Raw genomic sequence first — 27,658 nt, forward strand, 5'->3', positions numbered from 1 at the left:
TGTCATAAATAATAGTGGATTATTCCTAAAAGTATGTGTGGATTATTTGAGGTCATTAATATAATTTATGTCCCTGCATTTATACCTACTATAAGCTTGTTTTGAATAACAAGCATAATGTTAATCAAATAAAGGTATAATGCAGGACAATACAAAACCTAAAAACAGCTTAAATAAATGTGTATTGATGTGCAGTACAGTTTTGCTGTTAAATGTAAAATGGATTAGTTTGCCTTTGCCTCACAGAATTGGTTGCTTTTTAAAGGTGGAAGCCATTATAATCAGTGATACCGTCTACACCGGATGTGGTGCAACACGACAAATTTGCCACAGTAAACTGATGCCCCGGTCTATTTCTGACGTACTTAAAAGCGCTCGCTCTACTCTCACCGTCTCATCTAGTGTAGAAACGGTGTGAGGCTCATTCAACAGTTCCTTATTTGCACAATGCTCACCTGAAGTTACTGTAGTAAAGACAGTAAAGAATTCATTGATGACAACAATAAATTTAATTAACATAAAACTTTATAAATTTTGCACCAACAAACGATATTTTGACAATTAAGAAATGAGAATTAAAAATACAAAAAGAGAAAAAAAATGTTATGAGAATGTGTGCATTGTTAAAGAAAAGAGCTGCACAGAATTTCACATGTAAACAATCTGCAGGAAGAAAGAATATTTTGATAATCTAAGGCCATTTTGAAATCGACATGTTAGGTGCTAATACATTTTACTGTAATTTTATTAGGATTGAAAAGATCTCTCTTCGCTCACATTCTCTTTTTTCCCCATAGCCTTGGTTAAAACACTCTTACTTTCTACCACACTCTCTCTCACACACATTCAACATTGAAGGGTTGTTCACACTGACAGAGATTTGCAGCAACACCATGGTCCAGCACTCGGCGACCTCAGTTTCAGTGTGAACAGGGCTTACGAGAAACAGACTGACAAAACAGATATTAAACATGAAAATGATCTATTTTGTGACTGCTGTAATGTGTAAAAATATTTGTATTGTTTTTGCATCATGTTCTTGAGCAAATTATGCTGAAAATTGCCATCAAGTATGAAATATCAGTCAAGTTTTTGTAGGACCGGATAAACGGGTCCATTAGTTTATACAGTAACACCAGTGAGACACTACAATATATAGACTACACACACAAGCACCTTCCATCTATTCATCTTTCCAGTCCCTTTACACACAACAATCAAAATGAAGACAGAAACATACATTTAGGCATGGAAATGTCTTCATCTTGAAACGTTTCTGTCACCTTCAATATACACGTTTAATGCATGTAGATGTCAAGTTACAAATGTATTCTGTTAAAATTGCTGTGCTTTCAGTGAGGACAATTCCACAAATTCCTCCTCACCACAGTTCACTATTGATGTGCATTATAGTTGGCAAAATAAAAAACTTTATGCAACAATAAAATGTGGTGCATTCATTTTAAAACCATTAAAATGACTAGCAGTTTCGAATTAAAGAAGATATGTTTGTTTTGCTGGTGATACTGTTGTTGATCCATAAAACTAAGTTAGCACTTCCAGAATGAAAACTGAAGGACTCTCCTCTGAGCACTAGCTCAGGAGAGGAGATAAAGTGCGCAGAAAAGCTTCATGTAAGTCCCTCAGGTCTCACTGCAAGAGCACAAGCGCTGCTCTATGGAAGAGGCATATCGGAAGTGGCACCAAAAGTTAGACATCAAAGTCAATGCAACTTGTGAAAATGTGGTTTCACCTGTTTTAAAGGGCAGAAATATGTTCTAAAAGAAGAGCACCACCCTCCCGGATGTCCAGGGAGGGTTGGATGGCTTAAGCCGGGTGACCGCCATTGGTCGAACAGGCCACAATCACATTAAAGAGAACATAAAAATATGTACAAGGCTCAGCGCAGAGGCAGAAAGAGGCCTAGCCAGCTTCTTCCTCCGTGTCCAGTTGCGTGCTAATGGCACAGAGGAACAGATGTGCTGTAAGTGGACCTTTGGGTGCCACGCGTTGAGCTTTAAGCACTTTAAGTCCACTTTAGGCTCACATGTTGTACGCCACATAGATGGGATCCAGCTGGTCGGCCAGGAAGGAGTCGCGCAGGTGCATGCGTTGCTTCTCGCCCCGTGAGTTGATAGGGATGACGCCGGGGTCCACGATGACCACTACACCAACGATGAGGTGATGCTCTTTCAGCACAACATTAGTGACCAGGGGAACCAGGTCGAGAGCTTCCTGCTCGGACCCACTGAGCTCCACCACGACCACCAGAAGATTGGTCCACGTAAAGACGGCACTGTACGATGAAGCATACGATCCAATCAGAGACAGGAACTATCATTTATAGTGCAGTAATTAGAGACTGATACATGCAGACAGGAAGCGTCAATGATTTTGAGGTTCTCACCTCTCGGCGATGCTGCGGTGCGCCCGAGACACAGAAGTCTCAATGTCAATGGGATGATAACGCAAACCTCGCAACTCCAGTGTTTCGTCAAGTGAACCTACCACAAACAGAGCATCGTGGCGATCTGGTGGATGATAAACCACAAGAAAAAGGTGAGACAGTGGACCAGCAGCACTAGATCGTACCATTTCTGAGAATGCATGTATATTTTTATGCCTTGCGATTTTAAAAAGTTTTTTTTGGTGACATTTGGTTATGAATTTAGCTTCTTGGAATATCCAGTGTAATTATAAGTGAAAAACGTCCTGCTAAAACTTTTTTTTTTGATGGAATTTCTTCTATTTACAGAACATGTGTGAAAATTGTAAACTACTGTTCTACAAAGTTTAGTGTCAGTAAGACACTTTTAAAAGAAGTCTCTTATGCCTACCAAGGCTGCATTTATTTGTTCAAAAATACAGTAAAATATTACAATTTTAAAAATAACTGTGATCCATTTTAATATATTTTAAAATTTAATTTATTTCAGTGATTAGAATCTGAATTTTCAGCATCATTACGCCAGTCTCCAGTGTCACATGATCCTTCAGAATTCATTCTAATATGCTGATTTGTTGCTAAAGAAACAGTTATTATTATTACCAATGTTGAAAACAGTCCTGCTGCTTAATATTTTTGCAGATTCTTTGATGAAAAAGAACTATGTAAGCTTGTTTGCGCCACAGAATAAAACATAATTGCGACTTTTTATCTCACGATTGTGGGTTTACATCTCGCAATTCTGACTTTATTTCTCAGAAATGCGAGATATTAAGTCAGAATTGTGTGATACGAAGTTGCAATTGCGTGTTATATCTCACAATTCTGACTTTATATTAGTGATCGACCGATATATCGGCCGGCCGATATATCGGGCCGATATTTGCGTTTTTTACGTGTATTGGAATCGGCTGATATGCGGCTGCTGCGTTCGCCGATAGTTTTTTCCCGGCATTATTTATAGACAGGCGTCCACAGGCAGCTCTGTGCTGCTGGAGACGCTGCAGTTCACGTGCAGACCCTGCACTGTCCCTCCCCCACTAGCAGAGTGCAACCTGCGCTTCAAGATAACGGTAACTTTTAAACTTTCAAAGCATCTTTTAACTGTTTGACTGCTGAAATATTGTCAAACACTTTGAAAATGGAAACACGTTGCTCTATAACTGTTATGTGGTTGCAACTATATAGCTAAGCAAGTTTGTGGGTCCAAATGGAAAACGCGAATGACTCGTCTATAAAACTGCTTGCTTGCCATTGTATTTAGGGAGCTGCAAATAGCTGTAGGCTATCCGTTCAGTATGCATTAGGGCTGTCAATGAATATTCTAAATACGAATATATATTCGAATAGTTTAAAAAAAACTGAATTTTGAAGGTGAAAATTAATATTCGAATGTGGAAAAACACGCCCGCGGTAGCAGACTAACGTTACCACAGCACAGCTCGCTCGGAGCGCTCAGTGTCGGTTCTATGTACTGTGAAACTTCAATTAATGTATTTGTTTCAATCACTGAATGAAGCCTGCTATATACCTTAAATTGCTTGCACAAAACTCTTGATCAGCACTCAACATTTGTTTGTTGTTGTTCATTTAAACCGGTATGCGCGGAGAGCGTGAGGGTGAGTGCGAGAGAGAGAGAGAGAGAGAGAGAGTGCGCCTGCGAGTCCGGGCGAGCCAGAGTGAGCTCTGCGGTCTTGGCCATTAGTTGATTTACTCGGTTTTTTTTGTAGTAATACGTTGTCAAATATGTTTCAACTCAAATAAGCTACTTAATACTATTAGTTATGTCTCTTTGTATTAATTTGTCCTGTTATTGACGTAATGCGCGTCATTGACCAAATGCACGACGATATGCTCAAGTATGTTATTTAGAGGGAATATACAAACGCCATTTGAACAATTTTGACAGCCCTAGTATGCGTACGGTAGCTGTTACGAACACTGGTCATAGGATTAAGTAATACCAACGTTGTTCCGTGCTTTTTGCGACCACCTGGCTGAGGTTTGGACGCGTGTGGTGTGTGTCTCCCTCGCCATCGCAGTGATATTAGAGACTAGACATGCTCATTTTATTTTATGTAGACAAATTTAAACCATGGCAGTAAATAGTTTGTTACTTTTAAAATGAAGTACAGTGTGCACTGTGCACTTTATTATGCTGGTTGCTACTGTGTGCAATAGTGTAATTATTTTATTTATGCTTAAATATTTATTTTCAGCAGTGAACTTTTTTTTGTTCTACCTCATGTTTTTAATATTTGTTAAATATTGTTTATCTACTTGTTCTTGTTCTACCTCACATGTTTTTACTATTTGTTAAATATAGATTTTTTTACGTTAAATAAATGTTACTTTTATTAAATTGAGACCTGTAACATTTGTTAACATCATGTCATTTTTATGATGTAAATTGAGGGAGCAAAATGTATCGGCTCAAGAAAATCGGCAGCCCGTATCGGTCATCGGCTAAGGCTGATGGGGAAAAAATCGGTATCGGTATCGGCACTAAAAAATCCATATCGGTCGATCCCTACTTTATATCACGCAATTCTGAGATAAAAAGTCATAATTGTGAGATAAAAAGTCGCAATTACCTTTTATATTTTTTATTCTGTGCCGGGTACAAGCTTCCATAAAGAACAGCATTTATTTGAAATAGAAATCTTTCGTGACAATGTAAAAGTTTTTACTGTCAATTTTGACACTTTTTAATGTAATTGCTGAGTAAAAGTTCTTTCAAATTTCTGACACCAAACTTTTCAATTGCTAGTTACGGACCTCCACTTGCATCCAGTAGCTCTGTCCTCCTGACAAATCCCAGATATCCGGTTCTGGCCCAAAGCGTTTCGGTCTCTCCAAAGCTCAGTCGTGTGTTGAAATGGTCGGCCTGCAGGCTCTCCTCACCATAGATGGTGTAGTAACCACTGGCGTTGTGAGGACTGTTCACCCAGATCTAGAAAAAAAGGCAAGAAAGTGATGAAGATGACAGCTGTCACACAGAGTATGATAAGAATATGGAGAAATTTCCTATATAGAGAAATGTAGATCACTGAAGCAAGTTGTATTTGTGCGTTTACTCCAATTAAAATGTTTGGTCACCTCGCCTAGATGAGAGTCTCCTAATGGTCCTCTTGTCTCTGGGTTCACAATGATTACTCTCACTCCAGGAAGCATCTGAGGTAAGGCAAAGAAAACAATATGGGATGACTGATATGTCTTATAATAATAAACTAAAAATAAGCGGTGGGTAGTAACTGATTATGTAATCATTTTCCTAAAAGGAAGTACTTGTAATTAGATTATATTACATTTTAAAATAACTCATACTCAGACTACAGTTACTTTTATTGATTAGATGATTACATGTTCACACAAAGGCAGTAAATTATTGATTCTCTGGTGTGTTACAATTTTTTTTTCATGTTTGCTATTTTGATTCAAAAATTGTATATATATATATATATATATATATATAAATCAATTTAATTTGTATATTATTTACTTTTCATCAATTCACCCTGCAGTTTGGGATCCTTCATGTTGTTGATAAAACTGGAATATATTTTCATTATTTATAATTTTATATATTATATTTTTTATATAGAATATATATATTTTCTGATGTGAATATGATACAATCCAATCTATGTGATAAACGAGTTAAAAGTAATCTAAAATGAATCAAAATAATAGAATACATGACTTAAAATGTGTAAAATAACAGATTAAAATACTAACCACAATTTTCGTCATGTAATTTGTAATCAGTAACGGACTATAATTAGTAAGTAATCTACCCAGAACTGAAGATAAATTAGGACAGAACTAGAACTAGGATAGCCTTACAGTTCCAGACTCCATCAGTGGCAGACTCTGAGGAGCTCCTTTCTCCACCAGTCTCACTCTACGACAGAGAAAGAAGGACAACGTCACAATGCAAGCATGTACCGACTGCCTTCATGTCATCACTGCCATCTCACACATACCTGTCATGACGGAGGGACTTCATATCTACGTAAACAGTGGTCGGGTCTGGACCAGCAGTGCCCTGATGGAAGGAGACAGAAATCAAAATAAGGCTTTGCTTTTGTGTCAAGACACAGTTGATGCCATATATTTATTGGCCCAACCTGTAGACAGATTGCCAAGTTGACTCTGGCGCCGAAAGCGGTGCTCACTGCGCGTGGAGACAGGCCCAGGTCTTTGAAGAGCTTGGAGAACGACTGCGTGAGTGCCAAACGAGGCCTCTCTTCGGCTATGACGACACAGCTCCTTACACACGATAGGTTCACGCCGCGAGCCTGCACATACATCTCTCATCAGCTTTTATAGACACGTCCACACTATTTACAATTACCATCCCTTTCTGTCTGTTGTCCTCAGTATTACAGGATTATTAACACTATTTTTTAATTCTGTCATCGTTTACTCACCCTCGTGTCATTCCGAACCCCTATTCTTTCTTTCTTTCTTCTTTTTTTTTTCAACTTGCTGATTGTTCTATTCCAGTAAATGGAGATTGGAGCTTTCAAGCTTCAAAATTGATGCAAAAGCACCACAAATGTATTATAAAAGTGGCACATATGACTTGTGTGTAATGTCAATTCTTCTAAAGCCATATGAATGATTTGTGTTTGAATCAAGAACTGGATCATTCCTTTTTGTAAGTGAATCGCTAGGTCGATCTTGTCGAACTTATTATCGGTATCAGAAGACTTTTTCATAATTTTGGAGCTGAAAAGAATGGGCAGTATATTCTTAAAAATACTCCTTTTGTATTCCACTGTAGTCATACAGGTTCAGAATGACATGAGCACGTGACACACATACAGTTTCACATTATTGCGGTTTTTACTGTTATGCCTGAGTAGCGCAACATCCCCAGAGGGCGAGAGACAGTGGAAACAACAGAGGGAGAGAAACGCACACATGCACCGAAACAGCCTCAGGCGTACCATTACTGCATTTATTTGATCAAAAATACATTCTTGGTAAGCATTAGAGACTTTTCTTTTTTAACTGTAACAAAAAACCATACCGACCCCAAACTTTTGTCCGGTAGTGAATCTGTATCCTGCTGACTCACCTTTAGAGCTTCAGTCTGTGTGCCAAGGCCCTTGGTGCAGAGCTCCATGACCGAGTATGAACAGAAGGTGTCTCTGATCTTATACTGACTAAGCGTGCTCAGCCACAGGGGCAGAGACGTCTCCAGCTCCGAGGGAGGGATCAGGATTGACTGGTGACCTGAATAAACACTACACAAACAGATACAAATTACAATGGGTATTCTATAAATTGCACTGTACGACCAGTACGGTGTCTGCATCCTAACCAGGTGCAGACACCGCTTAACCTCAGATTAACATGGAATAGATGTGATTTATTGCGTTACATCTGGTTAAGGCAAAATCACAGTCTTTGACTGTGTGTACTACCTTGACAGACACCACAGCACGAAGCCCAGGCCACAGTAGGGGTCCATGCAGATGGCAATTTGTCTGGAGGAGTACAGCTCACATTGCAGTTTGATGGATCGACATAAAGCATTGACCGCCGAGTGAGATATCTGAAAGAAACACATAAACAAGCTGTTTAGGACCTGACCAGACAAAATTAAGAGAAAGATACTACACACTTGTTCTTGCCAAAAAAAGAGGAAAGAAACTAGTCTTACCTTAACTCCGGTCAGCATGCCTGTGGTGGACACACTGAAGTCCAGGTAGGCCAACATCTCTGCAGTGGGCGGTTTATAGATCTGTGAAGGCCGTTTTCTGGGAAGATCATCTGAACACACAAGAGCAGTCAAGTCAGGGATACCGATCTTTCATCAATGAACATAAAAGCCATTGGAATATATTTCATTTCTGTACCCGTGTCTATGATATTCGGCCACGTCTTCACATTCACACTGGCTGCCGCTTCTTTAGACCGCAAAGTCTTCATCAGGGTCTGAGTCGTGAGGATGCATGCTGCTTTGCTCACCTGATACAGACAACATTTCACAGACTTATATGCTATGCTCTATAACAGATGTGGGGCTAACGTCAGTCCTGGAGAGCCAAAGTCCTGCAGAGTTTTGCTCCAACCCTAATCAACCACACCTGAACAAGCTAATCAAGGTCTTAAGGGTTACTTGAAAAGCTACAGGAAGGTTTTTTTTTTTATCAGAGTTGGAGCAAAACTCTGCAGGACTGTGGCACTACATGACCGACGCTGACCACCCCTGCTCTATAAAATCATAAATGGATGGCATGTGCAAAATAAACAGACTCACATCAATGATCATTCGGACTGTGGGGAGAGTGGCACCAAGATTCTGTGGGTGAGGAGGCCTGACGGTGACCGGAACACAGCCGGCATACAGACATCCATAAAAGGAGGCTATAAGATCTATGCCTGCAGGAAAGAAGAAAACATCTTTCTTGATAATATGTCATGTGGTATTTCATGCTGTTATTTCTGGGTCTTTAAAGGGACAGTCACGTAACCCCCCTAATTACGTGATATAGTAATCACGTAATTAGGGTGAATCCCCCCTAGTTTTTAATTAAAAACAAAATCTGTGCATTACTGTGTTCATTCTAGTAGCTGTATATTAACTGAGGTGAGGTCACATCTATTGTTGTTCTGTGAATTTTTGTTTTCATTAGGAATCTATTTGATCCAGAATTTTGTGTGAGGGCTAAATATTTCCCTAGCAAGATTTCATTCAAGTTGGTCATGCGGATTCACTGTGTTTACCAACAGAACGCTGCTTGGTTTGAAACTCACTTCAGTGTGAACAGTGCTTTATACATTGCAACACTACTGACAATTGACCAATTGACAATGGACTTTATTTTTGCCTGCAAAATTTCACAGACATTTCCTAATGTGACAGCACTTTAACATGTTCTTTGAAAGCTGGGATGGATGTCATTACCGGGAGGATAAAGCAGTACTACGTTGTCTCCAGTGTTAATTCCTCCTCTTTCCAACAAAGCTGCAGTGATCTTCTCTGCTTTTTTGTGCAGTTGAGAACATGTGGCTGTGCTGACTGCTACACCCTGCAGGCCAGAGCAAAAAAAAAAAAAGTTAGAACGGGCTGATGGTTTGACTACATAATCAGTTTGATGGGGATTGTATATGCGTGTCACCTTTGCATTCAGCAGCATATAGAGAACATGATCGGGATCAGTTTGTGCTCTCCACTGTAGGGCTTCAGACAGGAACTGATGCTACAGGGACAGAAGAGGACAGGTCAACTTATCCATACAAACCACAATATGATCAAGAGTAATCTTAGTCTTTAACATAACAGGAAGACACAAATCAACTCATAGCATTATTTCAGCAAACAGCAATATTAAGCCAGCTAATAAAACAGGTGTAAGGTTTACAATATCAGGGGTAGGTGATTGTTCACAGTTTGTCTGTCTTTAAACACACATAGCAGGACGCATGCAGGCAGCAGCAATAATGACCACACCATGCCGTAAAAGAGTGTGTGTGTGTGCCTACAGTTTCTGAAATGTAATGTTTATGTAATGTGAATTAAAGCCACATTTGTAGGACATAAAAAACATTTTGAGATGCAAAAGTAGCAATTACAATGAATGAAGTCACAATTCTGCGATATTAAGTCAATTTAGTCCATTCTGACAAAAGGGTCAATTTTGCTTCCATTTTGAAGTAAAATCTAAATTCTTCAAAACACTTTATAAACTTTTTTTTTTGGTCCCTGTAAGCCCTGAGGTGGCTGTTGTTGTTGGTAGCAATGGGGATTTAAAGCTCAGCGCACACAAATAGCAGAGCGTTGCTCGCATTCAGGCTTACCATGTTAGTGGGCCACACACAGAGCTACAGCCCCCCACACGAGAGAGAAAGACAGACCAGAGCACAAGCTTAGAGGAGACGAGAAAAAACTCTTCATCTCCACTTCTCCTTAAACTATTTATGCTGAGTTAGAGTTAATGATATTATCATTTAAACCAGATATCAAGATGCAATCCTGTGGTGTTTGCAAGTACCTAGAAACTGGAGGCTTAATGTTGCAAAATAATTATAATTATTGTGTGTTATAATACAATTGAAGATTGTATTACTCTATTATAGACTTTGGCTAACCTTTCTGGATTGTTCTTGGTCATCAATGAGCCCAAGATCTCTCCCACTAGCCTGTGCGATCCTCTTTCCTGCCACCAGGTTGCCCACCATGATGGAGGCCGGACCAACTCCCACTGTAAGACAAGACAAGTTTATTTGTATAGCAAATTTCACACACAATAGCAATTTAAAGTCCTTTGCAGATCCATAAGAACGAGTGAGAGAAATATGAAAACATTAAAATAATAATAATTATTGTATATATATATATATAAATATATTGACACAATATTTGACCTAATGGCAATTAACTTGATGCTTAAAGTTCATTCCCCTCATCAAATTCAGATAACTGTGATCACATTTCTGAGAAGTGTGACTATTTTTCAGGATTTGATAGGTTTTTCAGTACCTGGCTGCTTTTGTCTGGGTTTTGGGAGGTTGGTCACACACGTATGAGGGCACATCAGAATGTTGCAAGGGTGCAGAGAACCCTCCAGGAAGTGCTGCTTGGTCTCAGACACATGTATACCACCCAGAGGGGTTTTGGGTAACGTGTTTCCAGGCACCAGCGCCAAACAATACAATCCCACCTGGTGGATACTGTCTATTGCCTGTGGGAAAGCATGCAGGGACAAAAGCAGGAATTCATGACACCGCTATTACTGTGAAATAGAGGGTCAAAAACTATAAATGGCAACATTGGATATTGTCAATTTGTCATTGTGTTCTGCCTCATTACATTAAGCCTGCCGGCTCAGGTCCATTCATTTCAATGACCTACTTCAGACTAAACTAAATCAGTTTTAAGTGAGGACAGCAACTTGGTTGTTTGTGTATTACCTGTAGGACTCTACTCATCCACTGGAAACTGTCCTCTTCATTGGCATCAGGTCTCTGCTCTGCCACAACCACTATTCGCTCATCATAGAACACGGTGACGGAGAACACGGCAATCCTGCATAAATACGACACACACTTTCAAAACCACATCACATTTCCACCTGTAATTTGAATGCGTTTTTGTTTTTTCTTTTGCGTCGTTCGTACCTCCCTCTGTAGACGGTTTTGACTGGCTCTACAGCCAGTGCTGTGGCCACCAGGTCATCTGCATTATGTCTGCGACCACTGACTGCAAGCAGACCCTCAATCTTCCCCACCACAAACACCAAACTTCCCTGAGGGCACAGAGAAGAGTTCATTCAATAAAAGACAAAATACCATGCTACAAATCTTAGTAGCTGCAAATCCAAATAGGCTTTGTTCATACTATACGTACACTACTGTTCAAAGGAATTGAAAATTTCTTGCATTTTTTATTTAATCAAGATTTTTTGATGATTTGGGGATTTTTTAAATATAGAAAGTTCAAAAGAACAGCATTTATCAAAAAAACTCAAATATAGGGCTGTCAACGTTAATGTGTTAAAGTATGCGATGAATTCAAAATCCTTAATGCATTAAAATAATTGACTACAAATATATAGAAAAACTATACTACTACAGTATTACTTACCGGACCCACAAAGCCCAACAGTCCAGTGCGCGTGAAGGGAACGTCTCCTATAGGGGTACCACCTGAGTTTACAGGAATCACCTGCAGTCAATAAGGTCAGTGAGACATTGTTTTGAGTAAATGTGTGTATTCTGCGTATTGCTTGCGGAATTATTTCTCTCCATGCACTTTTTCCGTACTTCAAAAGTGTTTTTGGTCACCCCAGGCAGGCCGTAGTACATGGTGCCTCCGGCACGCGAGTTCAACACTATCTCCCCGATCTCATCAGTCTTACAAAGCATGGGCGGCCCATCGGGCTTCACAATACACATCAGAGCTGTGGTGCAAAAAGACAAGACAGAAATGATTTCAAACACAATGTTTTTGAAATGTACTGAAATCTTGAAATATTTAAATCTGAAATTATTAAATGAATTGAAATAAAAACAAAATCCTACATTTAAGACACTTATGTGCCTATACAATCATTTATATTCATAAAATATTATAATATACATTTTTAATATTTTTCTCACTATATTGCATTGATACTGACAAATTTTAAACGATGCGTGGATGTGGTTTAGATTAGGTTCATAAACATTGTATTTTGTGCATTATTTTTGTTCAGGCTACTAAAAAGATATAAATCAGATAAGGCAAAAATTCAAGTTTTTGCTGATTTAACACATGCGAAATTAGTTGCTAATATCCAGTATTTGGAAACTGGTTTCGACGGTTCACACCACACTCACATTATCTACAGTGAAAAGTTCAAATGGAGTCTCACCTCCAGGCATGACATGTCCTACATCTTGCACGGTAAGGGCAGAGTTCTTATCCTCTGTGTTGACCCGAATCACCCCGTGACTGAGTCCTGCCATTGACAGGATGGCCCTGGCAGGGAGCGGCGTGCCTAGAGCACCAGGCCTTAACACAAAGAGTAGTGACTTTAAAGCATATCTATGGCAATTAAGTATAGAAAGATGATGTGCACAGCTCTTAATACATGCAGGTACCTGCGGATGGCCACGGTCATGGCCTCAGGGGAGGAAGCACATGGGCAGATCATCTCAGGTTTCAGACCATGAGACTGAAACACGTTCAGGAAGGCATCACAAGAAGACACAGACCCTAAGACACAAATACGGATCATTTATTTGCACTTAAAGCCACTGAAACAGAAATACAGCGATCTCTTTCCCATGGCTTGTTTTGCTTACAGGGATTGGCTCCATCAGCTACGATCAGCATGCGCAGGGAAGACAGAGTGGTGTCCTTCTGATCTCTGTGAGCCATCATAGCCCAGTGCAAATCTCTACATTTCACCAAGGCCATACGAGCTGTGATTAAACATAAACATGAAAGAACTTTAGACATTGTAACCACAGAACTGTTGATTCAACATGATTGGCCATTATCCAGATCACAATAACATAACTACATGCACAGATGTTGAGGATGTCTTTACCTTTGGAGACATGAACTCTCTGCACCCAGGACAGTGGACAAGCCTTCATGACAGAGTATGGCACACTAATAGTGTGGATCCTGTTCATGACACTCTGTAAGAATGCACAAACATGCGGAAGTTAAAAAAACGGCGACCATGTAGCAACAAGTCTGTGAAACTGAAAAGAATGCACAGAACAGAAATATTCAGAGGAATCACACTCACCGTTAGAACTCCATGCCAAAGGCCTGAGTCTTTCTTGAAATCCAGGACATTAACCAGTGTTTCTCCTATGAAAGAGCACAGAAAACATTTTTATAATGTCAGAATATTTCTTAATCAAGAACTATATATTATGTGTGTTAAAAAATATAATAAGAGGTATTACGTATTATAATGGTATTGTTGTTATTATAATTTTAATGTTGTTATTGTTAACAAACTATTAAAAATATTTTTTGGCAATTGGCAATTTAGACGGAAACATTTAAATAAAAATGAAATGTTGCCTTGGCAACTAACTGAAATACATAAGTTTAAGTTGAAATTAACTAAAATTACTAAATTAAACATAAAATAAAAGAAAGCTAAATAAAAACATTTAAAAAAATAACAATACAAATGACAAAAGCAAATAACAAAATTACTAAACCTTACACAAAAATTTAAAATATAAAATTTAAAAAAGTAAGCAAATTCTAAATGTAAATAAATAATAATACACAATATAATAATATATATACTAATAAAATGAAATCTACCACTAAAAAAAAAATTATACTAAAATTACACTGATGTAAATATTAAATCATTTTAGACTTAGATTAATAAACAGACAAGCCAGTCAACAGGCCAACAAATATTTCAACATTCACAAGGATTTTATAGAGAATCAAATGGGAAAAAATAACATACAAAGCAAGTCATCTCCAAATTACTATTAAGAAAAATGATCTAATTAGTATAAATCTAATGAAATAATCTGGCTATAAATTAATTAATCTCACTGCTTAATTCTGGGGCTGCTCAGTGTTGTGCTGTTGCAGTAACAGGAATACATCAATGCATTTGTTCTACAGTAGTAGTGTAGCACTCACCTTCACAGTAATTACAGGCCTGTGTTAGAGCCTGACAGTGTGTCAGCATGGAGATTTTCGACACAGCCACTCCCATCACCGTACCCTCCTTCGAGGCCTTGTACTGAGAACACATCACGCACACATCACACACACATCAGAGACTGAAAGGATTCTTACACACCTAAACACCCACACTCACCTCTATGTAAGCAGTGTCAGTGTTTGCAGTAGGTATGTGCGGCTGCCAGTCCTTGGAGGGTTTGGTAAGATACTTGGTATCAGTGACCACCCATTTGAGTCGAGGCCATCCTGTAAGAAAACACGTTAAACTGCCATTCTGCAGCCTCAAAAGAGAAGTTTATGATACATTTGAGAAAGCGGGGTGATAAGAAAAGCAACAGGGAACTAACCTTTAAATTGCTGTATTTCTCCATTCGGGGTCTTTGGAAGACCTTTTAGACAAATCTCACTAGTAAGAGCGAGTCCCACACCACAACTGCCCAACAGGAAGCCTATCTGCTGACTTCCTGCATCCTAAAAATCACACAAACAACTGTAAACATTTCAACAAGCTAATGTCATGTTTTAGGGGTTTTGATCTTCTCTCATACCTTCCGAGATAAAGGCACCTCTATTGGGACAGGAATGACCTCAGCAAGAAGGCACCCATAAAAGGCCACCCAAAACATCCCAGGGTCACTGTTGGGATAAACTAATGCCACCTAAAGGGAGAAATATGGAGAATCAGAAATAGCCTTGAGCTGCGAACAGTATGCGATTGCAGTGTGCCAAACACTGTGTTGAAATCTTACTCGATCTCCAGGCTTCAGAACAGGTTCGTTTTTGGTGCCGAGTTTGTTTAACAGCGTGTACGCCAACTTCAGACTGCGACTCCACAGTTTACCTAGAGGGATCAAGGGGTGACAGGAGCTTATTAAAGACCAAATATATTAAAAAAAATCTTCAAAATGTTCTACTTCTATGTTGCACTGAAAACATAAAAGCATATGGGTTTGGAATGACATCAGGGTGAGTAATTCATTGCACAGCTTTTATTTCTGGGTAAACTATCCCCTTAAAACATTGGAAAACTGCTTGTCCCAATCCGAACAGTGTGACATCTCACCATAGGTGAGGGTGTAGAGTGGTTTGCCAGTGATGTCCAAGACAGTGAGAGCTGGGCTCTTGGCCTGTGTGGCTCCCCAACGTGCCAGTGACGCCTGCAGAGCTGGAGGCCAGTTACTGACCACCCCTAGCGGCTCCCCCTTTACTGGAATAATCTGTCGGCCCTCTGGCCTGGGTGTGTTGGGATCTGGCTGTGGAACTGCAAGTGGAGAAGACGATTATAGAGGGGTTCAAAATCTAATGCCACATAAAAAATCTAATTTAATCCAGGAAATCAAGAAATATTATGACGTAAAATGAAGACGAAATATTTACTATTCTGCACCAATTCTAAGACACTAATAAGGTACATTTATGACACGTGACTCTTTGTAAAGATGGTCAGAATTTCTTGCATTGAAGCACAAGATGCTCTTGGATTATTTTCAAATCACACTGGAGAAAAAGATAATCAGGTTTCACACACACACGTGAAGTTCATGCAGCTTGACGTGGCTGTCATTAAAGCAAAAGGAGGACAGACTGAATACTAAGACATTCTGAAATTCATGTTAATTTCACTCAAACTGCTATTATAATTTGAAACAAAAATGTTGCATTAAATTAGAAAAGAATTTAGAAGCAAAATTGAAGCTTTTTTTTTATAAATATGATGAAATATATGTCCCAATAAATGTAGTATGGCTTCAAGAAATAGTATGGCTTCAAGCACCTTCCACAATTTCTTCAGAGTCATCCAGGAAGAACTCGCTGAGAGGAGGCCGCTTGGGTCTCTTCAATGTGTTGAGCAGCTGCTGTATTTTGGTGGAGACACGACCGTGTGCTGGAACACCTGTTGACAGAGATATTCTCATTCACCTGTTCAGATTACGGAAAAATGAGCTGGTCAAAGGACACCATATGGAACAGACAGAGCCAAAGCAAATATGGAGGATTCAATAAGGAAGAGGTTTTGTCACAACACAGAAGTCAACAAAAAACTGGAATAACACACAGAATCATGCAGGAACAATTTGGGAGGACAAAACCACTGGGTGTCACTACACTGCACTAAACACCCCTCCACCCCTACCTTTTCCTACAGTCAGATGGCATCACGACAAAGGAGGAAGCAAAACATTAAAATAGTTTTCGTGTTTCTGCTAACATTTCAATTTATGATCGCTCTAAAAAAAGACATGGAGAGGAAATGATTTCTGTTGCTTATTTGGGAAGTGAATAACGCAAATGAACACTAGTGGTAAACCAAACAACACTTTGAACCAGCTCAACAACATTGTGCTGGAAGTGAAAAAGCCATTCAAATCAATGCATTTACATTATTTCTACAATTCTTGGGGATTACTGGATGTGGGGGTTTTTTGCAAACAAAATTTTTAACAGCTGAGCTAACTAGAATGATTTATATTCAAAAAGATATTTGAAGCTATTTCCTTCCCCCTTTTTTTGGCCTGGAAACACCACATCTTAAAATTTCAGGTTTTCCCATTTCCGTGGGCCTCCTAAATTCCAATTGTTATGCAAAATGTGGCAACTGTGGTAATCTCCATTACATTTTTACAGGCTAGTGGACGCATGCTAGACAATGTTAAAGGTTAACATTAGTTATTATGGAATGTAGTAGCAAGGGTTATTTTATGAAAAAATACACAAAAGAGCACATAAAAACGCATACAAATAGGTTTAATTACATAATCAGCGATGCCTTTAGTAAATTAACAAATCATTAATTTTGTTAAAAGTGTAACTAAAAAAGTTAATAATATATATATATATATATTTAGCTTGTACAACATTTGCAAATGGTTTAACTATAGAAATTCAACTCTGACCTACTGTAGATCAGTGGTTCTCAGCCAAGGTGCCACATTTAAATGAATACATCATTATTAAAATATTAAAATAATAACTTTAAATTAAATTAAAATGAATGAAAAAATGTTTGTTTCCCCTCAGTAACTATTTTCATTGAAGGACATACAGTTCTTAACTTAGGGAATAACAAAATGAGTCATGTTATTAAATGTATTATATCAATACGCTAGTTTCTGCTTGGTAAAAAAAGTTTGAAAACAAGCAGCTTTGTCATTAATAGCAGAAATACCAAAAAATATCTTGGTACGTTGGCACAGTGGTGGGCCTTTGAGTTGAGAACCAATTGGTTTGGTTTAGGGTCCCTGCATGTATGAGCTGTGTGTGATGTTGTTTGTACCGCCGGCAGTTTCCATCATGCTGGAGCGGCTCTGGCCGCGGCTTATGCCCTTCACTACGATGTTGGGTGGCAGGTCCGCTCTGGAGTTCCTGTCCTGAGGCACTGTGGACGTGACATCAGGAGGAATGCTGCTGCTCTCTGCAGTGAAGACACATAACAGCACAGTGATTCATCAGGTGAACCCCTGCACATGCTCAATTTGAAACACAACTGAACAAACAGGTTTGAAAAGTCAATATCAACTGACTGATTTGGATTTTCGTTGCTTTGTTTTGCCCTGACCAGGTCATTGGAAGTTTAATTGTGCTTGCGTAAGTGTCAGACCTATAAAACTGAGGCTCTTTTGTGTGTGTATCAGTGGTTGTCTATGATTCAGCACCTGAACATGTGTGTACGTGTGACTCATTATCTTGCAGTACCTATGCGGGTGTGTGCCAGCACATCTGCGAGCATGCTGGTCTGGCCCTGGCTGTGGTTGTGAGTTTTGCCGTCTCCATGAGAGAGGGTGGAGGAGGCAGAGGAGGAGGTGGAGGAGCCCTGGACAGAGCGGTTGATCCAATACTCGGGACTCTGGAGATTCTGAGCCAGCATTGCACTGATTGCAGCCTGACGCCTGCGCAGGGAGCCCTCGTCCTCTGATGCCGACGATGTATCTGTGGCCACACACATATAACAACAGTTAAAGCAGCTATTTATGCACAGAAATAAAATAGTAAAAATGCTTACAAATAAAGGCCACAAAAGGCAGACACAAATAAATGATGAATCTGATATGATGTATTAGCAGTGATACTGAAATTGTTATATGGGAAATGAATATTAAATGAATATATTCTTAGAATATCACTAGAGAATATATTATGATACAGGGCTCCGAAGAACCGGTTCAAGGAACAAAAACAAAACAAAAACAAATTTTTAACAGGAACAAACAAAAACGAAAATAAAATCAAGCTTAACATTCTGAACAGAAACGCTTATTTGAAATTACATTAACCGGTTAATTACGTTAATTTAGCGTTCTTCTACATTAGCTGTTGGATCACAGGATATGTTACCATGGCAGGTTATATCCAGCAGTGTTTTGAAACCAGCGAAAATTGCAGGTTAGTGCAAAAAACACTACTATTTAGGAAATTTAAAAAATAAAGTAGCATTTTTAAAAATAATTAAACCCTCTGTTGTCAAAGTTAGTTTTGTGGCTTTATGTGTGGTCAGACATTTTTCCAAAATCAAGCTCACATGGAGTTACGAGGATTTTCACCAGCGAAAGTCTGAGATTTGTCCGTCATTAGAACGGTCGCATCTGAGGCAGTAAGTGCATCATATTAATTTATCAACTTGCAGGTTACAACCGTTATTGTAGCTATGTGGCCACTCAGTTTTTACTGTTGTTTAATATATTTGGCAAAAAGCTTGTGTTGTAAAAGACGAAGTGTTACACACACATGCTGTATTGGCTATATGACTAGACGGCAAATACCAGACTAAAACACTCCTCTCGGCTCCGCAATTACATAAAACATTAGCCTTTACACACATCATGTTTTGAATAAAGAAATTGTAGTACTTATTCAAAGAACCAGTTTTTTATTTACCCTTGCACTGCAAACAAGCAGAGACGGTCTCCAAAATGTGTTGAGGCGGGTGGAGTTTCTGTATGAGGTTTTGCCGACAGTTTGAGGATCCACTGGAGTTACGAGGTTTAGTAACAAGCTCTTCAAGTTCAAGCTCTGATATACAGTATAGGCAAAAAAATATATATATATATATATTTTAAATAAAATTATTAACCGGTATTTTTTCGAATAAAACCGTTTTCGGAACGAATATACTTTTTTTGCCCGAAATTTTCTCGTTTGAAGGCCAGGGTTGTGCGCTAAAGGTTCGGGTGTGCCTGTATTTTCCAGAGACCCTGCTGGCCAGTGAAGTCTGGACAGAAGGAGAAGCAGAAGGATTGTGGGCGATGCAGGACCTACCGGGAGGAGTGCAGTTTTCCGCAGGAGACTGGACGAAGGCTGAGCGGCGCTTAGTGGGCATGGGAAGGGCCATTTTCTCCTCTTTATGCCTGGCCAGAGCAGCCTGCACAGCCTCTGTGTGGATATCTAGCAGACGGACACAAAGAACGATGAGAAGAAGAGAACGAAGAGTACAGAAAGACAAACGAAGAGAATAACAATTACACAATAGCACATGACAAGAGGCAGATGAGACATCCAACAATGTCACCAAACAGTGACTGACTCGTGTAGAGACAGAGAATTGTCTCTATGTGGTGACAAACACATTACAGAGCTGTGTGTTCACATTTAGGCATTCAGTTGCACTATGTATGTACATGCCGTAACTACACAATCAAGCATCTTTCTCCACTGATGACCTTTCCTAAATAGCTGCTTATACTGACAAATATTGCTGATCACTTATAAAGCACTAAATGGTTTAGCTCCCCAGTACTTGAGCGAGCTCTTATAGTCCTTCACGTCTATTGCGATCTCAAAATTCCGGCCAGTTGGTAATACCTAGAATATCAAACTCGACTGCTGGCGGTAGATCCCTTTCCTATTTAGCACCAAAACTTTGGAACAATCTTCCTACCATTGTCCGGGAAGCAGACACACTCTGTCAGTTCAAATCTAGACTAAAAACACATCTCTTTGGCCTCTAGCATACACATAACACATTATAGACTTCTATAATTCAATGTTAGGCTGCATAGTTAAGATCAGCCGGAACCGGGAACACTCCCCATAAATCCTGATGTACTTGTTACATCATAAGAAGGATGGCGTCTACGCTAATATTAGTCTCTCTGTTTATCCGAGGTTTACCACATTCCGCCGGATCCAGGCCGTATCCAGATCTGATGCAGGACCTGCGCCTGGACACGATGACAACACAGTCCTTAAGTGTCAACCAGTCCCTTCCCTGTTTACTGAAGTTAGCCGGATCCCGGCCATATCCAGATCAGATGGTGGACCTGCACCTGGACCCATCCATGGCACATCCCTGAAGTACCAGCCTCATCAGCCCTGTGAAGGCCTCATCGACACGACAGCCATCGGCACTGATCCTCAACAAACTCATCTCCAAACCGGCATGATGACTCCGACTTCCAACCAGATGGAACTGGATTAATATTCTGAATGTTCTGATCCAATCTAACTTCTGACCTGTAATGTTGCCTGAATCATAATCATACACTATTCGCTCGTTGGCCAGAGGAGAACTGGCCCCCGACTGAGCCTGGGTTCTCCCAAGGTTTTTTTTCTCCATTCTGTCACCTGATGGAGTTTTGGTTCCTTGCCACTGTTGCCTTGACTTTTGGCTTGCTTATATGGGGACATTTAATATTCAACAACATTATTGATCTGCCTTACTTAAGGTGGACGATGACGCAATTTTCTTCTAGAAACAAACTTTGTTGTATTATTTTTATGTTATCACTGTGAAGCTGCTTTGATACAACCTGTATTGTAAAAAGCGCTATATAAATAAAGGTGACTTGACAATCTTTTTTTTTACAACCAATATATACATGACAAAATGGTTAAGCAGCACAATATGTTCTCAACATTTATAAAAAGAAGGATTGTTTCTTGAGTAGTAAATCAGCATATTAGAATGATTTCTGAAGGATCATGTGACACTGAAGACTGGAGTAATGATCCTGAAAATTCAGCTTTACCATCACAGGAATAAATTAAATTTTAAACTATATTAAAAAAATATTGTAATTAAATTAAATTGTAATAATATTTCACAATATTCTTTCAATAATCATCTTACCGACCCCACATTTTAAATAGTAATGTATACTGGCAAATTAATTTTCCTTACCTGACCGGTAGCGGTCATCCCGCGTTCCTCCGCTGCGGTGAGCTCGGTGTTGCCGTGGGGCAGCAATGGGGATGGCGTTAGGGCTAGAAGCAGGGTCTGAAGGATTGCCCGGGGTCAACTTGATACTCACGTCCATATCTATAAAGATCACAGCTCATAAATAAACTCATGTACACAGACAACATCAACACCATAAGGAACATTTTCAGAAAGTGCAAAGTCTCTGGTCTGTCTCCAAATGCATATTATATAGACGCATATTAAAGGAATAATCCACCCAAAAATGTGCCAGTGCACTATAAGTCTTCTGAAACCATACAATATCTTTGTTTGAGGAATAGGCTAGATCAAAACTTAAGTCAATATTAAATTATAATCATACCCTTAATGAGCCAATTTTCTTTTCCACAGAAGAGATCCTTTAATAAAGGGTTTGAAACAACATGCAGGAGAGTAAATGACAGAAACTTAATTTTTGGGCAAACTAACCCCGTAAACGTATTTGGTATAACATGTTTACGTTATATATACAGTTTGAGGAAGCGTCGACCTCAGAAACACAGAGACAGGGCAGAAGCGGACAGCAGGAGGTGAACTTTAACTTCAAAGCACTGAAATGGCACCTTTGAAGACAAAATGGGACATTTGATCGGGGGTTTTAAATAAGAACATATCTATGCAACAAATGTGTCTTAGACATATCTCCCTATATCGGAAGGTCAGAACTATTGTGTAAACGTGTCCCTGCAATCCAGTATGTAATAGCTTGTAACTATGGAACAAGGAAGTCAGTTTTGAGGTCACTAAACTATTAAAATCCACCAATATAGTGAACTCACCTGTTTCAGTTCCTCCTTCATGACTGGCAGGGGGCTGCTGCTTACAGGAAGCCAATTTGTATGTGTGTGTGTGTGTGTGGACATTAATAGGCCGGAAAGAGCCCGAGAAGAGCAATGCCTGTGTGCTGACAGATGGCACGATTGGAAAAGATTGAATTACTCAAAGTTTTCCGATAAGAAGATGGTTTACTAATGGTCGCAAGACTATTTCAAGTGCAAATTATTTTTTAAAGTTCTCTTAATGAAGAGGCCGACGACTCCACCAGGTGGAGTTCTACTCATCACCACCAGAATGCAGCATGGAGCCGAATAATTGCAAATAAAAGAGAAAAAAAAAACCAAATCTCTTCATTTATGGAACTAGTGCAACATAATTAACGCAATGTGACAGATGTCACACCTCTACATCATATTCTTCAGCTGGATTTGGTTTCCACAAAATTAAACACAGCAGTAACATGAAAACACCTTTATATCAAAAACAAACTGTAGAAAGTCATTTAATTTTACGATGGCATGGTGTGGCATGCAAAACAAAAGAAGAATCAGAGAGGAGGAGGAAAATGAGCAGACAGGAAGTCTGTGTGGCGAGTCTTACTTTGGGTCTGTGGTACGAACGGGGCAAGAAGTTTAGCTCGCTTCTTTTCATAGCCTTTCCGCGTGATGTCACCTGTAAGAGCACAAAATACAAGACACAAATATATAAATATCTATTTGACATGTGATGGGACCACACTTAACTTCCACAAACTGAGCTTGTCTGTCGACTGGTGAACACACAATAACAAGTTTCTCTCTGCGCATTTCATAATTAGCGATTATTGCTATAATTATTTCTCATATTTATGGTTAACTTAGTGTCTGTCTTCTGTGAAACACAAAAAGAGAACTGCGAAGTAAAGGGGCCAAGCTGCAAAATAGCATAAATATTTTTTTATTTCCGTTTTATTTCAATTAACAAAAACAATTTAAAACAGTTTTAGTTAACCATAATACTACATATGACTATAAGCAATACTATACACATGACAACTCGTTATTCACTTATCTTTCCCTCATATCTCATTTGCACTTGTCAAATCAAACTTGTTGCTTCATAATTGATCACACAACATGTAGCCTAATCATCAATGAAGAAGGCACCATATTTGAATGGATGTGGACAGCATGTCTTTAAGTCTCTTCCTCGCATAAAGCCAACAGCTTCAGAAGACCTAAAATATAATCATATTGACTTCTTTTCGAAACCTTTATGGTGCTTTTGAGTAGTGATCGACCGATATATCGGCCGGCCGATATATCGGGCCGATATTTGCGGTTTTTACGTGTATCGGAATCGGCCGATACGCGGCTGCTGCGTTCGCCGATAGTTTTTTCCCGGCATTATTTATAGACAGGCGTCCACAGGCAGCTCTGTGCTGCTGGAGACGCTGCAGTTCACGTGCAGACCCTGCACTGCCCCTCCCCCACTAGCAGAGTGCAACCTGCGCTTCAAGATAACGGTAACTTTTAAACTTTCAAAGCATCTTTTAACTGTTTGACTGCTGAAATATTGTCAAACACTTTGAAAATGGAAACACGTTGCTCTATAACTGTTATGTGGTTGCAACTATATAGCTAAGCAAGTTTGTGGGTCCAAATGGAAAACGCGAATGACTCGTCTATAAAACTGCTTGCTTGCCATTGTATTTAGGGAGCTGCAAATAGCTGTAGGCTATCCGTTCAGTATGCATTAGGGCTGTCAATGAATATTCTAAATACGAATATACACTCACCGGCCACTTTATTAGGTACCCCATGCTAGTAACGGGTTGGACCCCCTTTTGCCTTCAGAACTGCCTCAATTCTTCGTGGCATAGATTCAACAAGGTGCTGGAAGCATTCCTCAGGGAGTTTGGTCCATATTGACATGATGGCATCACACAGTTGCCGCAGATTTGTCGGCTGCACATCCATGATGCGAATCTCCCGTTCCACCACATCCCAAAGATGCTCTATTGGGTTGAGATCTGGTGACTGTGGAGGCCATTTTAGTACAGTGAACTCATTGTCATGTTCAAGAAACCAATTTGAAATGATTAGAGCTTTGTGACATGGTGGAAGTAGCCATCAGAGGATGGGTACATGGTGGCCATAAAGGGATGGACATGGTCAGAAACAATGCTCAGGTAGGCCGTGGCATTTAAACGATGCCCAATTGGCACTAAGGGGCCTAAAGTGTGCCAGGAAAACATCCCCCACACCATTACACCACCACCACCAGCCTGCACAGTGGTAACAAGGCATGATGGTTCCATGTTCTCATTCTGTTTACGCCAAATTCTGACTCTAACATCTGAATGTCTCAACAGAAATCGAGACTCATCAGACCAGGCAACATTTTTCCAGTCTTCAACTGTTCAATTTTGGTGAGCTCTTGCAAATTGTAGCCTCTTTTTCCTATTTGTAGTGGAGATGAGTGGTACCCGGTGGAGTCTTCTGCTGTTGTAGCCCATCCGCCTCAAGGTTGTGCGTGTTGTGGCTTCACAAATGCTTTGCTGCATACCTCGGTTGTAACGAGTGGTTATTTCAGTCACTGTTGCCCTTCTATCAGCTCGAACCAGTCTGGCCATTCTCCTCTGACCTCTGGCATCAACAAGGCATTTCCGCCCACAGAACTGCCGCTCACTGGATGTTTTTTTCTTTTTCGGACCATTCTCTGTAAACCCTAGAGATGGTTGTGCGTGAAAATCCCAGTAGATTAGCAGTTTCTGAAATACTCAGACCAGCCCTTCTGGCACCAACAATCATGCCACGTTCAAAGTCACTCAAATCAACTTTCTTCCCCATACTGATGATCGGTTTGAACTGCAGGAGATTGTCTTGACCATGTCTACATGCCTAAATGCACTGAGTTGCCACCATGTGATTGGCTGCTTAGAAATTAAGTGTTAACGAGCAGTTGGACAGGTGTACCTTATAAAGTGGCCGGTGAGTGTATATTTGACTAGTTTAAAAAAAACTGAATTTTGAAGGTGAAAATTAATATTCGAATGTGGAAAAACACGCCCGCGGTAGCAGACTAACGTTACCACAGCACAGCTCGCTCGGAGCGCTCAGTGTCGGTTCTATGTACTGTGAAACTTCAATTAATGTATTTGTTTCAATCACTGAATGAAGCCTGCTATATACCTTAAATTGCTTGCACAAAACTCTTGATCAGCACTCAACATTTGTTTGTTGTTGTTCATTTAAACCGGTATGCGCGGAGAGCGTGAGGGTGAGTGCGAGAGAGAGAGAGAGAGAGAGAGAGTGCGCCTGCGAGTCCGGGCGAGCCAGAGTGAGCTCTGCGGTCTTGGCCATTAGTTGATTTACTCGGTTTTTTTTGTAGTAATACGTTGTCAAATATGTTTCAACTCAAATAAGCTACTTAATACTAGTAGTTATGTCTCTTTGTATTAATTTGTCCTGTTATTGACGTAATGCGCGTCATTGACCAAATGCACGACGATATGTTCAAATATGTTTTTTTGAAGGGAATATACAAACGCCATTTGAGCAATTTTGACAGCCCTAGTATGCGTACGGTAGCTGTTACGAACACTGGTCATAGGATTAAGTAATACCAACGTTCTTCTGTGCTTTTTGTGGGAGATTTATTCAGCGACCACCTGGCTGAGGTTTGGACGCGTGTGGTGTGTGTCTCCCTCGCCATCGCAGTGATATTAGAGACTAGACATGCTCATTTTATTTTATGTAGAAAAATTTAAACCATGGCAGTAAATAGTTTGTTACTTTTAAAATGAAGTACAGTGTGCACTGTGCACTTTATTATGCTGGTTGCTACTGTGTGCAATAGTGTAATTATTTTATTTATGCTTAAATATTTATTTTCAGCAGTGAACTTTTTTTTGTTCTACCTCATGTTTTTAATATTTGTTAAATATAGTTTATCTACTTGTTCTTGTTCTACCTCACATGTTTTTACTATTTGTTAAATATTTTTTTTTTTACGTTAAATAAATGTTACTTTTATTAAATTGAGACCTGTAACATTTGTTAACATCATGTCATTTTTGACAATGACATGATGTAAATTGAGGGAGCAAAATGTATCGGCTCCAAATATCGGCTCAAGAAAATCGGCAGCCCGTATCGGTCATCGGCTAAGGCTGATGGGAAAAAAATCGGTATCGGTATCGGCACTAAAAAATCCATATCGGTCGATCCCTACTTTTGAGTCATTTTAGAGCTTGACAGCCCAGATCCTCATTCACTTTCAAGGTAAACAGTGGCCAGTACATTCTCAACATTTCTCCTTGTGTGTCCCACAGAAGAAAGGAAGTCAGAAGGTTTGTAACAACATGAGAGTGAGTAAATAATTACACAATGTTCATTTGTGGGCTAACGGTTCCATAAAATTTAAGAAAAACAAACAGAAAGATGGCCATGTGAGTCAATCACATGGATCCACCTCCATCCTGTTCAATTTTTTATTTCTCTTAAAGCATTTTTTGACAAGCCTACCATTACTGTTGTGGATCATCATGTCCACCCTTAGCGCTCCCTAAAAGCAAACAAAACACCCCTCTCTCACTCGCACTCACACATGTCTCCTCTAATCTGTAATAAACAAGTAGCTCCTAAACTCCAGTGACACACGGCTGGATGAGGATCACACCTCGTGGCCTGCAGAGAGTTTGAGGCAACACACATTACACAGCCAAATTGGAACAAAACAAAACTAGGAGTGACAGATCTGCTGACGACCGACGCTTTTCCAGAGGATACAACCAGGTTCCTGGTACTTTTCTAAACCAGATCTGGTCTGTCTAGGAGACAGCTGTCAGCTTCAGGTGATAAGATTACACACAATGGTGTTTATACTGAAAGATCAACTGCAACATGTCAGCATGAACTCTACAGAGAAAGAAGTGAAAAGGAGGCAGGTCAGAGGGGCCAAGTGGGCCAGTTCTGCTATGAGAGGGGAGAAAAAAAGAAAGCAAGCAGAAGAGAGAGAACAGTAAGGCACAAAGAGAGAGAGAGAGAGAGAGAGAGAGAGAGAGAGAGAGAGAGAGAGAGAGAGAGAGAGAGAGAGAGAGAGA

The 27,658-nt window shown here is 39.7% G+C and overlaps 1 protein-coding gene across 2 annotated transcripts in view; it reads right to left on the reverse strand.

Annotated features, from left to right (window-relative positions):
* Positions 1-486: 486 nt before the first annotated feature.
* dip2ba (disco-interacting protein 2 homolog Ba) overlaps positions 487-27,658 on the reverse strand; it is a 57,934-nt gene continuing 30,762 nt past the window's right edge. Inside the window, exons 2-39 of one of the 2 annotated variants that reach the window (XM_056238719.1) lie at positions 23,173-23,244; positions 21,736-21,873; positions 19,875-20,000; positions 18,315-18,548; positions 17,896-18,033; positions 16,396-16,515; positions 15,685-15,882; positions 15,371-15,462; positions 15,170-15,280; positions 14,969-15,092; positions 14,758-14,867; positions 14,577-14,679; positions 13,705-13,769; positions 13,498-13,591; positions 13,250-13,369; positions 13,046-13,160; positions 12,817-12,956; positions 12,227-12,363; positions 12,048-12,128; positions 11,582-11,709; positions 11,375-11,489; positions 10,944-11,145; positions 10,553-10,665; positions 10,262-10,285; positions 9,583-9,663; positions 9,369-9,492; positions 8,721-8,842; positions 8,317-8,428; positions 8,121-8,230; positions 7,882-8,012; positions 7,533-7,701; positions 6,577-6,747; positions 6,433-6,494; positions 6,293-6,350; positions 5,546-5,620; positions 5,225-5,399; positions 2,408-2,531; positions 487-2,296 (exon numbers count right to left, since the gene is read on the reverse strand). In XM_056238719.1, coding sequence (XP_056094694.1) covers positions 2,044-2,296; positions 2,408-2,531; positions 5,225-5,399; positions 5,546-5,620; positions 6,293-6,350; positions 6,433-6,494; positions 6,577-6,747; positions 7,533-7,701; positions 7,882-8,012; positions 8,121-8,230; positions 8,317-8,428; positions 8,721-8,842; positions 9,369-9,492; positions 9,583-9,663; positions 10,262-10,285; positions 10,553-10,665; positions 10,944-11,145; positions 11,375-11,489; positions 11,582-11,709; positions 12,048-12,128; positions 12,227-12,363; positions 12,817-12,956; positions 13,046-13,160; positions 13,250-13,369; positions 13,498-13,591; positions 13,705-13,769; positions 14,577-14,679; positions 14,758-14,867; positions 14,969-15,092; positions 15,170-15,280; positions 15,371-15,462; positions 15,685-15,882; positions 16,396-16,515; positions 17,896-18,033; positions 18,315-18,548; positions 19,875-20,000; positions 21,736-21,873; positions 23,173-23,244 — 4,667 coding nt within the window. In that variant the 3' untranslated portion in view covers positions 487-2,043. The remainder of the gene's footprint in view (positions 2,297-2,407; positions 2,532-5,224; positions 5,400-5,545; positions 5,621-6,292; positions 6,351-6,432; positions 6,495-6,576; positions 6,748-7,532; positions 7,702-7,881; positions 8,013-8,120; positions 8,231-8,316; positions 8,429-8,720; positions 8,843-9,368; positions 9,493-9,582; positions 9,664-10,261; positions 10,286-10,552; positions 10,666-10,943; positions 11,146-11,374; positions 11,490-11,581; positions 11,710-12,047; positions 12,129-12,226; positions 12,364-12,816; positions 12,957-13,045; positions 13,161-13,249; positions 13,370-13,497; positions 13,592-13,704; positions 13,770-14,576; positions 14,680-14,757; positions 14,868-14,968; positions 15,093-15,169; positions 15,281-15,370; positions 15,463-15,684; positions 15,883-16,395; positions 16,516-17,895; positions 18,034-18,314; positions 18,549-19,874; positions 20,001-21,735; positions 21,874-23,172; positions 23,245-27,658) is intronic. The other variant, XM_056238727.1, reaches the window with a different exon arrangement.

The sequence above is a fragment of the Rhinichthys klamathensis genome, unplaced genomic scaffold (genome assembly GCF_029890125.1).
Source record: "Rhinichthys klamathensis goyatoka isolate OS25496 unplaced genomic scaffold, OSU_Roscu_1.1 h1tg000020l_1, whole genome shotgun sequence".
In the NCBI taxonomy this organism is placed as follows: domain Eukaryota; kingdom Metazoa; phylum Chordata; class Actinopteri; order Cypriniformes; family Leuciscidae; genus Rhinichthys; species Rhinichthys klamathensis.